Below are 12,258 nucleotides of genomic sequence, written 5' to 3'. Positions count from 1 at the left end.
AAACCATCCCTTGGCGGAATGGCCATGCCAAATTCCCTCTTCTTCCATTCTCCTCCTGGGATTTTGGGCACACACGCACATACATACACCTGGAGTGAAGGTCCAGGACTTGAACCGCAGTCGGCCGTGTGGGAGTCCAGCACCTTAACCACCATACACCTGTTGGCCCCCTTCCTTAGACTCTTACTATTTCCCCCACCTTCAGTCTGAATATTTTTGCTGACTGCATAATGTTTTAAATAACATGTCAATATTTTATTAAGGTCATCATTTAAAAATAAAAATTATTGTCTTACTATGATAGCTACCATATGTGTAATATAATTAGCCCAATCCATGCTAAGTGTGAATGAAACAGGCCTTGATACTGATTATATCTGGACTAAGCAAAGGCATCATATTTGTATAGCATCATTTCCAGCTGAAGAAAACCTGAATGTTTTTCTGCTGCAGTCTAACAGGAAGAATACAGAAACAAACATACCTTTCAGAATTTAGCAATATCAGAAACATATTTTTCTTTTACTTTCTACCAAACCATTCCCAACTCAGGCTCACCCCATGATGCAGTAGTAAAGTGTGCTCAAGAGATGCTGGAGCCCTCAGGGTGACTGTGGTTCAAATCTAGGCTCACCCACCGGGCACACCAGGGGACTGTGGTTCAAATCTAGGCCCATGCACCTGGCACACCGGGCACATGTGCAGGTGCCAGGATCTAATGGGCCAGAAGACTGGAGGAGGAGGATGGGCCCATGGAGCTCCCCTCTCTTTCTCAGACACACATATGTGTGTGTACATACCCTGTTGTGAATTTAAAAAGAAGCCTTTAAAAAGAAAACCCAAACCATGCCCAGCTCATCAGAATGTCACAATTTAATTACTATTATTACTTTTTTGGGGGACCAGCAGTTAGCATAATGGCCATGTCGCTGAACTCCCACGTAGTCGACTGTGGTTTGAATCCTGGACCCGGTGGCTTAAACTCACGCCGGGCGCATGTGCGTGTGTGCCCAAGATCCCGTGAGGAGAACGGAGGAGAAGGGATTGCGGCGTGGCCATCCCCTTTGGGGGGTGATTTCTCACTTTCTGTCTCTCTGTCTCTGTCTGTCTGGCGAGTGCATGTGCCCTATAGCAAAAACCTCTCCAAAAGAAGAAAAAAAAATGAATTACTATTATTATTTTTTAGATTAGCTCAAAGACTTTCTAGGTGCCGGACCAGCAGGAGGCATGGTAGTTAAGGTGCTGAATTCCCACATGGCTGACTATGGTTTCAGTCCTGGACCTGGTGACTCAGAAATCACTCTGGGCACGTGTGAGTCTCCCAAGAGGGTAACGGAGTAAAAAGAGACTGTGGCATGGCAGCACCCTGGGAGACCATTTCTCACTTTCCCTTTCATTGTCTCTCCGTCTCGGTCTCTCTCCATTGAGTGCATGTGCCCGACGGCAAAACCAAAATCAAACAATCAAGAAAACACAACTTTTTAGGTACTACAAGAAGTATTGGAATGACAGTTGATCTCATTTACATATACCTTGATTTTCAACCCTAACATTGCAAAATGATCTAACAGAAAACAATATTAATCTTAAGAAATGAGCAAGATGAAACAATGCTATTTCTGTTTGATGAATAATCTAGTTGGGAAGACATTGAAAAACACAGTAATACAACCGAGAATCCTATTTTAAGATTTTTAATTGCTACTTATTCAGTAATTCATGATCTTCACTTGACATATGTTTTCATTCACATGATTTGAATGTTAATGTTGACTCTTGATTAAATCTATAGGAGCAAAATATTAAGAGAAGGCATATCCAGAAAATGTTGAAATACCTAATCACTGTTTTTGCATTTCAGAGACTCATCACAACAGTTACATGATCATCTGCCTAAACTCTAAAATCACTTTGCCTACATAGATGATTTTTGCAATAATAAACAAATAACGTCACACTAAACAGCATCATGCATACTTTAATACTGAGGCATAAGAGCTTCCAAATGACTAGACACTGTGAGGAGACGAAGCTACTAGGACCAATAACAGAATTTCTAAAACGTTGTTCTAGGCGTGTGACTTTGCCAGAGAGAGACAGAGACAGAGAGAAATAGAAGGGAAAGTGAGAAAGCATCCCTCAGGGGGGTGGCCGCACCACAGTCCCTTCTCCTCCTCACCCTTCTCAGGGTTTTGGGCATGCACCCACACATGCCTGGTGAGTTTTTCAAGATGTCCAGTCCAGGACTGGCACAGCGCAGATAGCCGTGTGGGATCCAGCCACCTGAACCATCAATGCCATCTGACTGGCCCCGAGACGTTTTGTTAGATTAATAGCTACCAATAACAGAATGCACTTTTGTTTTCTGAACACTGGATATATGGAAGTGCGGGTGAATCTACAACTTCACATATTTTGAGTAATTTATGGTGTCATCTTCTCCAGGCAGATGGTGATGTCAGTCCTAAGGGGAGCTCGCTGGACTCACGCACGTGCCACACTCCGTGACCTGAACTTGCGAGGACTACAGCTCGTTCCAAGCTTTATTGTTTTACATCCGCCCGCACGATGCTACCTTTGCAAATAAATGAATTTCAAGTTAAACGGCTAGTAGTTCATGTCAGTGACAGTGTCATTTAGACCAGCCCCTCCAGCGGGCTGTCACACAGGTTGTGGGTGGCTGAGAATGAAGGTGAGCCACAGTGAGGTGACAAATGAGGACACGCGCCCCGTCTCTGTCAGAGTTGGCACAAAGAGAGAATCAGGAATGTCATGAAGGTCGTACCTGTGAGGCTGGTCAGGACACTGCCCGGTTTGGGGAGAATCTAGCTGATTTTTATCCTGGGACATGGCCAATTTTTCAGCTGCAGCAATTGGACAACCAGAAAGACTGTTTCAAGAAAGAAAAAAAAAGGAGAATCTGAGTTAAAACGACAATGTGGTTGGCTTTGGCCCAGGCCCACACTGAGTGTTAAGTCACATGAATAGTTTACACGCACCATCTCATACTAAACGTCCCTGCAAGCTGGCAACGTCAAAACAAGTCACCCAATCCCGACTCAGAGGTGACAGGTAACAAACTCTTTTTTTTTTTTTAATGGAGATTTTTGCTACAGGGTGTATACACTTGCTAGAGAGACAGAAAGCAAGAAATCACCCCCTGGAGGGATGGCCCCACTGCAGTCGCCTCTCCTCCATTCTCCTCTTGGGATTTTAGGCATGTAGGCACACACACCCATGAGTCTCAAGCTCCCAGGTCTGGGACTTGAACCATGGTAGGCCACAGGGAAGTTCAGTGCCTTATCCACTATGCCACCTGCTGGCCCCACAAACTCATTCTTAAACCCATAATAGTACGTAAGGGAGAAACAACTGAAGCATTCCAAAGCTTCTCAATATTGTAAGCATGATGTGTTCGTACTATGGCAATGAGTCCAACTGTAGGCGTCAGCATGGCCATTCTGTGACCATCTGAGGATCTTTTAGCAAAACCTCAGGGTCTGAATTTTGTATCTCGGTTCACATCGAAAGTGTGGAATGTGAAGATTTCTGGAAATATGGTTTTATGCCGAATAGTGCTTCCTATTCACATATGCACGTGTGCTATAAAATGCCAACGTAAAGCAATCAGCGTTTTCACCGAAACCATTTATACATACAGAATACATCTGCGTATGAACACATGCTACATGTGCTTCGTGCGAATTGCAGTTATCGGTGAATGGTGTTAACGCTCACCTGGTTTACAGTAAAAACTACCAGACAGAAAAGCTCTTTTGGTACCTTTTTAGCGCTTGTTGGGTAGAATCCAAGATAACCCATAAGCAACTCTTTTCAGTGTCAAAACAGCAGGAAAAGCTCCAGAGCAAAAGAGAGCATATTCCGTTTGCATGACTACCTGAATGTATAACCCCGGCACCTACAATTATAACATGTTTTAGGATCATAACTGGCTGCTAATATAAAAAGTTTTAGGAAAGAAAAAAAGCTAATTTTCCTTTCTTTTTGACTCCCCATGTGCGGAGGGTTTTTCCTATCTATGTCAAGTGGTTCCACGTTCGATAGTAACACAGCAATTTTCATAACACATTATTAACGCAGTATCTTATTGCTGGACAGTGTCTCTCACATTTGGTTTTGTTTGCTTAGACAGAGTCTCGCCGTACTGCAGCCCTCCTCCTTCAGCCTCCAAGGAGCTAGGACTACAGGTATGTATCCCATGTCAGGCTTTTAGGCTGGGCAGGGAATCAAAACTGGGTCTCCCTGTGGCCTCAGCTCCCCAGGTAACAGCATCTACCAGCACACACTCCTACGACCGGGCCACCCATTTTTCCAATATGGCATGAGCATGTTGTGAGAATTACCTCCGGTGGGTGTTGCGGTTGCTGTTCACGTGGCCCCTTCCTGTGCATCCCGGGGTGGGGCACTTGAGCACGTTCTCATGCATGGCGAGAACTGGGCACGATCACATGGAAGGGAAGAACGGCTACCGTGAGCACAGAGCACAGACAGTCTGTCCCCCAGCGCATCCACGGGCTGTAGGTACACAATTTGCTCTGCTCCCTCCCCATGCACTAGGGGTCTTCAAATAGTTCAGGGAGACGCCTATTACGAGAAAACATGCCTGGATTTCGAACATTTTAATACCAATATAAACTTACACTTTAATTTCATGTTTGCATGCACTCTTCGTAGCTTCCTTAAATATCCAGCTTAAAACAAATATATGTTTAGGAACTTCAGAAATTATGAGCCTGCAGGTGGCGTGGTTGTAAGAGCACTGGATTCCCACATGGCTGACCACGGTTCATGTCCCAGACCTGGTGGCTTGTTTTCTTGCTCTCTCTCTCTCCCCTTCTTTCTTTTTCTCTCTGGTGAGAACACATGCCCTATGGCAAATTAAATAACAATAATAAATAAAATTAAATAACTGCTTTCTAAAAAAGAACTTCACAAAGTAAATCCAGCAATCTTGTTCAATTTATCTAATTTCCACATTACGTCTCATTTGTTTATTTTTGCTTATTTCTCCAGGGAGAGAGAGCAAGAAAGGACGTTCTCACTCTTCAGTCGCACCCCAGCCCCAGCCAGCCGGGTGCGAGACCCTAGGGGCATTCCATGAGCACGGTCGAAGTCCGTGACCTGTGCAGGGGGGCCCGGGACCTTCATGTGGCCTCGGCACCGTGCAGTGCTGTTACTGCCACTCCATGGCAGGCTGTGAGCTCCACATTTTGTGTAACACTGGACTAGAATAAGACCGATCTGCAGGTATGAAATTTGAAATGAGATGCTCATAACCTCCTTTTCACATTTATGTGCTTTTCTTTGAGGAAGTGGCTGGAGAACATTAATGATTTGCCTCCCAGTTCTGTTCATCTTTTCCCCATAGTTTAAGGTTGCGCGTACACTCATTATCTTCTTCTTTTTAATTTGCTAGTGGCCACACATGCTCCCAAGAGAGATAGCGATAGGGAACATGAGAAAGCTCTCCCATGGGGCCTGGTCACACTGAAATCCCTTCTCCATTTCTCCTGCTTTTCAGGATTTTCGGCCCATGTGCATGTGTGCCTGGCATGTGTTTCAAACCACTGGGTGCAGGACTTGATCCTCAAGGTCGGCCATGTAGGATCCAGCTGCCTTAACCCCCACAACACAAACAGTCTTCTTTATTTCCTAGTGATATTATTTTGACCCATAGTCCATCTGTCCCCTGACTCCACATCGTCCCCTGCCATTTGGTCATTGGCAAAAGGGCACAGTGCAGTGAGCACTCGAGACCCAGGCTGACGAACTGCCCACTCGGCAGGATAGTGCTGAGCTGACCAGATCAGATGTGATGCTCAAACCTGGCCTTTGAGAAGGGTGATGGTGAGAGGTTCTCACTTCTGTACTTTTTATAGCCCAAGTTCCCATTTCTATACTTTTTCTAACCTCCTACTTCAGACCGCAGAGGATGGAGCAGTTGGTCCTTCACAAGTGAGAGGGTTGTGAGGCCCTTCCTAGCTCACAGTGGGGCTGGACATGGAGAGATGGGCTGGGTTTCTCCTGCTCAGGGCTCCTGCTGCTGAACACAGCACATGTCCCCACTGGGGGAGGCCAGGAGGACACGGTGACTGGCCTGCGATGCACAGACACTAAGACTGACGCTGGGCTTGAGGATGCCTGGTCCCAGCTGAGAGGACAGCGTTGTCGCACTATCAAACTCTTATTTTCTGCATTCAGATGCTTTGAGCTGGGGGCCTTGCTGACCCTGGAGAATCTGCCCCTCTCAGGGCTAGTTATCAGAGAGAGAAGGAACACACGCACGCTGCGTGTGTGTGTGTGTGCGTGTGTGTGTGTGTGTGTGTGTGTGTGCGAGAGAGAGATCAGGAGAAAGAGGGAGGGAGAAAGTGGGTATTTTAACAGGACCTAGCAGTTGCGACCCTCTGCCGTCGCCCCCCAGGCAGTGAGGGTCACAGGCACACCCTCCCGTGCATGACCTGTTCAGGGTGGTTCAGGACCCAAACCTGGGCCTCCCACAGGTGGGGCTCTCCTGCTTGTGTGCTGAGGCTGGGCCCCATGAATGCACTTCTAAAATGCAAATGACCCGGCCTGCAGCCCATGCTGAGCCTTGTCTTTTCCTGGGTCCTCAACCTCTAGGTCACTGCCTCCTGCCGAATCAGCCCAGGGCCAGGTCCCACACAGCTGGAGACTGCCCTACGCAGGGGATCTCACTGAGATCAGGAGACCCAGCTGGTCCTAAACCTGCTGACCCCAGCTCTGCTTCTTCCTACAGAAGCCACGAGGGCCCCTCCCACAGTCCCCTCACCCCCTCTGCTCCATCCGACCCTGGTGTTTCCCACAAGGGCCCTATGGCAAGCCAGACCCCTTCTCTTGGGAACGGAGTACGAGCCTTTTCCATGACAATTGCTTCTTGATCTGTTGGGCTTATTACACCTCCCATTTTCTGTTAGCACCCCATATTTTAAAACACACTGCTGGACGGACACTGGGCTGATGTGGAGAGAGAAAATGCATGTCCCTTCCCGCCACACTGCAAGAGAAAGGCGCTTGCTTCTGCCAGGGCTGAGCGGTACTCACTTTCCAGGGGAACCCGCACTTTGTGGGGGCACCCCGAAAGGCTGCGATGGTGAGGGTAGAGCCCCGTCACGTGTCCTGTGCCATCGCACCCAGGGATGGGGCACTTGGTCTCTCTCTTTTCAGGCCTTGGTGAATCTACGGACAAATTAAATTGAGAAATGTATTTGGTTATTCTTCCCATTCAATAGCGTGGCCTTGCAGGGTGACATTCTCACTTTATTCCATTTTGCTGTCATAAACATTCTTCTCACATTGCCTTGAATAAAACCCTCAACTAAGACCTGTGGAAACAGAAAACATGTTTTCAATTTTCTTGGTTTCCTAAGCAAAGGCTGACAGGGCAGGGAGTGCTGAAATGCAGAGATGGTTTTGAGTTGCCATGTCGCATATCGCAGTGGGAGCCTCATTATGAAAAATCAACCCTATGCCAGAGTTTGAGCAGGCTCCCAAAAAGAAAAAAGAAAACTGACAAAGAAGAAAGAATTTATTTAATCTCAAACCATTTTTTATGGAAAGAGTTTTTTAGAAATATTCAGAATTACTAAATAAACCACTGTCTGAGAAAGGCCTCTCTGGCCTTGACCTGATGGGGCTCTTGAACCTTGTGCCCTGGGCTGGGGTCCACCTGCTACCTGTTCATTGCTCCCTGAGGAGCCACGACAACAGTTAGGAGAGGGGACAAGAATGCCACCTCGAGCTGGGTCCCCTTCCCACCCAGCAAAGCTGTAGGGTCCTAATGGGTGGCTGCCACTTTGGGCCAGTGTGCCACTAGAGGGGGAGCGGCAGCCACCGGGGTCACTCCGAATGCGGAAGCTGAACAAAGAGGCCATGGAAGAAGGCCAGGACAGGAGAGATCTTGCTGGAGCTCACAGAAAACGGGAGGGCAAGATGGGGCACCTTCCCAGGCTGGGGAGGCTGCAGGAACGCGGGCAGGAAGGGACACTGCAGCTGCTTCTGTCGAGCTGCTGTGGCCCCGAGCGGGCACGGGGCACTGAGCCCTAGCTGGGGATGAATTTTCTGGCGCGCACACGGCTGCGGGTGTATAGATATATAAGTAAGTGCGGACTAGGCGTGAATTCCGATGTGGTCAGCGCTAACACAGCCATGGCCTTGTGCGGAGGTTTTCCTGTTTGTGACTGAGATGGTAGATAAGCCTGTCCCCTAAGTCGGTGCAGTGCCCACTCCGGGGAAAGCCTGTCTCTTAGCAGGCAGGGAGGACCTGCGGGATCCCGAGAACACTGAGCGTCAGGAATAGCCAGCACGCTTGATGCTGAGAGCGAAAATAAGGACCCGGCGTGATCCTGCCCAGAAGCTGCGGCGTTGTAACACAGGAAAGGCCCCGTTGGCCAGGATGGAGAGCCCCATATGCTCCTGCAGGAGAGCTGCCGAGAGCCAGCCACCGTCGCCGGGCGGCAGACATCCCCAGGCGGAGCGAGGCAGGAGCAGACGTGCCTCTGCGACACCAGGTCACCCCAGTTGCTGGATGATGCAGTCCCGGACAGATGGGCACAGCAGGTTGTATGTAACGCAATTACACAGGGCCTGTGTTCGCAAAATGGGGAGGAGCCGGGAGGTGTCACCTGTGACACCATTGCCACCCAGGAGGGTCTGAGCAGCGCCGAGCTGTGAGTGAGCGCAGAACAGCCGCGGCTGTGTCCCTCAGCCGACAGGGACATGCCCAACTGCAGACATTTAGGACAACCAGGGACAGGACTTAGGTGCAAAACGGTAGAGACTACACCCAGAGGTTTCTAAGAGACAGAGGCATCAGGAGTCTGCGAGAGCCTGCGATGCTGTGGAGACAGACTTCACCCAGAGTGCCCAAGTTTAGGTTGATTTGGCTTGGGGAAGCTCTGGACCCCTAGGGAACTCCCCACAGCTTAGCTGGTGGGAACCGAAGAGGATGTCTGTCCTAGGAGGGCAAGTTAGAAAAGCATGGAAGGGGACCAGCAATTAGGGTAATGGCTATGTCGTTGGACTCCTACGTAGTCGACCGTGGTTCGAGTCCCGGTGGCTTAAAACTCATGCCGGGTGCGTGTGCGTGCGTGCCCAAGATCCCGAGAGGAGAATGGAGGAGAAGGGACTGTGGTGTGGCCACCCCCCGGGGGGGGATTTCTCACTTTCTATCTCTCTGTCTCTCTCTGTCTGTCTGGCGAGCGCACACGCCCTATAGCAAAAACCTCTCCAAAAGAAAAGAAAAAAAAGAAAAGCATGGAAGTTGAGGTACTAGATGCCCACCTACCTGACCAACTCTGGTTTGAGTTCCTGACCCGGTGGCTAGAAACTTACACTGGCCACTTGTGCGTGCATACCCAAAATCCCAGGAGGAGAATGGAGAAGGGACTGTGGTGTGGCCATCTCCCCCAGGGGTGACTTCTCACTTTCCCTCTCACTGTCTCTTTGTCTCTCTCCCCTCCAGGGAGTACACAGTTTCTGTGACAAAAACCTTAAAGAAAACAACCACCAGCAACAACAATAAAATGAGAGGAGCAACACAGAGGAGGAAACTTTAGAAAGTTCCTGGGAACAAGAATTAAGGTACGCGTTCATTTTGGTGCACACAATTGGCAATCCATGCACAGTTTTTTCATACTAGTCATTTTCTATGAACTTTTGGAAGCCTCTGGGTGTTTTGAGGGATCTTGTCCAAAGTCCTAAGCACATCAGAGAGTCTGGTGGGGAGCATCTGCTCTCCTTGCCATGGTGTTCACTACGGGATGATGGAGGGGGTCCTGACATGGTGCGAGGTGGGCACCTGCCCAGGCGGGGCCCACTGACGGCCCTCATGCACCTTGGTCTGCAAGCCTGTCCTCTGCTGATGCAACGGCAGTGCTTAACGGGCAGACTGTTTGTGTGATAAGAGCCAGCAGGTGGTGTGGTTGACTCTAACATGGCCAGCTGCAGTTCAAATCCTGGACCTGACACTTGCTTTCTTGATTTCCCTTTCAAGATAAATAATAATAATAATAACAAATGAAATTAAATAAAGAAGTAATTCTAAATTAAAGAAGCAGCAGCAGCAGAAGAAGAAACGAAGAGCCAGAGCAAGAGCTGGACGACTCTGCAGCCTGACTCTGCCTTTCCGTCCTCGGTCCAGGGCTGCACAGAGAGGTGGTCTTGCGCTCTGGCCATGTGACATCTTGGTTTCCTTGGTACTGTCCTCATCCACAACTGACATGCTCCTGCAGTTGTCCTCACGGCATCCCGTCGAGGCTGGGCACCAAACCGCGTGCTACTCATCTCACACTGTGACCTAAAGTCTCGCTAAATGCTCGGTAGCAATGACACAACCAAACTTGGTTTAGAACCCATCACTCACCTCAAGGCTTGGGCAAAACAAAATTTAAAAACCCTAGACTCCCCCATGAAATGCACTCCCCATTAGTGGCATGTAGAAGGCAGACGGGGAGTGAAGATGGTGTTGTGGAGAATACGGCTGTAGTTGGAATGAGTGTTGATTTAAGGGCATGGAATGCTTGTCGGAGGAAAAAAAAAACACATGTTGTACTGCTGGCTCCCACATCGGGAATAAGGAACGGGGATTTGGACTCTGCAGCAATGCTGTAAACTTAGCCTATTTTTCCCTACGAGGTGGGCTTCACCTTCCGACTGTTCGGTTCTAACCTAGCCTCCATCTCCTCAAAGAGACTTTTTAACGCCCCAGGGCAGAAGCATGCCCTACGGAACAGACTATGATATCATGCGTCCAGCAGCCCTGTGAGTAGTTCTCTAAGTCTTCAATGTGGCCTCATGTTTAAAAACACAGATATTATTACCATATTAAATTTGAAAACAAAAAAGTTATGCAAGTGTTCTAAAAATAAACAAAGGGTCATCCAGTATTTAAGCTATAGTTTAAATAATTAAAGCTCCTCCAAAGATATTTAAATATCTTTGTTTTTAAAAGATCATCAACTGTAAAATAAAACATCATTTCAGGTGTTAATAAGAAAGAAAAATTATTACTGGGACCAGCAGTTAGCATAATGGCTATGTCACTGAACTCCCATGTAACTGACCGTGGTTCGAGTCCCAGACCTGGTGGCTTAAACTCATGCCAGGCGCATGTGCGTGCGTGCCCAAGATCCCGAGAGGAGAATGGAGGAGAAGAGATTGCGGCGTGCCATCCCCCCTGGGGATGATTTCTTGCTTTCTGTCTCTGTCTTTCTGGCAAGCACACGCACCCTATAGTCAAACAAAACAAAACAAAACAAAACACCTCTCAAAAAAAAAAGAAAAAGAAAAAGAAAAAGAATTATTAATAATTAAACTATAGAATACCCTTCAGATTTCCAAGATGTTTGGCTGGGAAAGTTGTATCTCTTAAAAATCAATAAAATATTGAATATTAGAAATATGGATTTTGGGAAATTAGAGTAAATTCATCTTTTTTCCCAGATTTTGTAGCTCACGAAAAACAACAGTGGGCTAGCAGGTGGCAGGGTGGGTAAGGTGCTGGATTCCACATGACCAACTGTGTGTTTCGAGGCCCAAGACCAGCAGCAACATACTGGGTGCATGTGTGTGTGTGTGTGTGTGCCCAGAATCCCAGGAGGGGAATGAAGAAGAGATTGTGGTGTGGCCATCCCCCATGGCGGGGGGTGGGGAGTGTTTTCTCACTCTCCCTCTCTGTTTCTCTCTGGCAAGCAAATGCATCCTATAACAACAACAACAACAGCCACTTAAAAAATGCAATAATAGAGAAGTGAACAGGCTGTGTGTTAGGAGGAGGGCATGGAACGGGGTACAGTGGTCTGTCTCGATCCCCACGGGCGTCATTACTCTGCAGTAGTGATGCAAACCCTGCAAGGTGTCCGGTAGCATCACAGTCTTGCTCCTCATTACATGATAGTGTTTATTCGTTTTTGTTCCCTCGGCTCTGAGGTGCAAAACTTTATTTGTCAAGATTGCAAGCGAGGGAACCAGCAGTTAGCGTAATGGCTATGTCGCTGGACTCCCACGTAGTCGACCGCGGTTCGCGTCTCGGACCCGGTGGCTTAAATCTCACGCCGGGCGCGTGTGCGTGTGTGCCCAAGATCCCGAGAGGAGAATGGAGGAGAAGGGATTGCGGCGTGACCATCCCCCCTGGGGGGTGATTTCTCGCTTTCTGTCTCTATGTCTCTCTCTGTCTGTCTGGCGAGCGCACGCGCCCTACAGTGAAAATCTCTCCAAAAAAAA

General features: G+C 48.3%; 1 protein-coding gene across 2 annotated transcripts in view; it reads right to left on the bottom strand.

The window, feature by feature from the left end:
- Positions 1-12,258, bottom strand: part of LOC102472026 (ST18 C2H2C-type zinc finger transcription factor) — a 140,700-nt gene that overhangs the window by 58,933 nt on the left and 69,509 nt on the right. For both annotated transcript variants that reach the window (XM_027771407.1, XM_027771409.1), the window contains exons 5-7: positions 7,081-7,215; positions 4,365-4,455; positions 2,786-2,890 (exon numbers count right to left, since the gene is read on the bottom strand). In XM_027771407.1, coding sequence (XP_027627208.1) covers positions 2,786-2,890; positions 4,365-4,455; positions 7,081-7,215 — 331 coding nt within the window. The remainder of the gene's footprint in view (positions 1-2,785; positions 2,891-4,364; positions 4,456-7,080; positions 7,216-12,258) is intronic.

Source organism: Tupaia chinensis, unplaced genomic scaffold (assembly GCF_000334495.1).
Source record: "Tupaia chinensis unplaced genomic scaffold, TupChi_1.0 Scaffold000031_1, whole genome shotgun sequence".
In the NCBI taxonomy this organism is placed as follows: Eukaryota; Metazoa; Chordata; class Mammalia; order Scandentia; family Tupaiidae; genus Tupaia; species Tupaia belangeri.
This window is presented reverse-complemented; position numbering and strand designations above follow the sequence as displayed.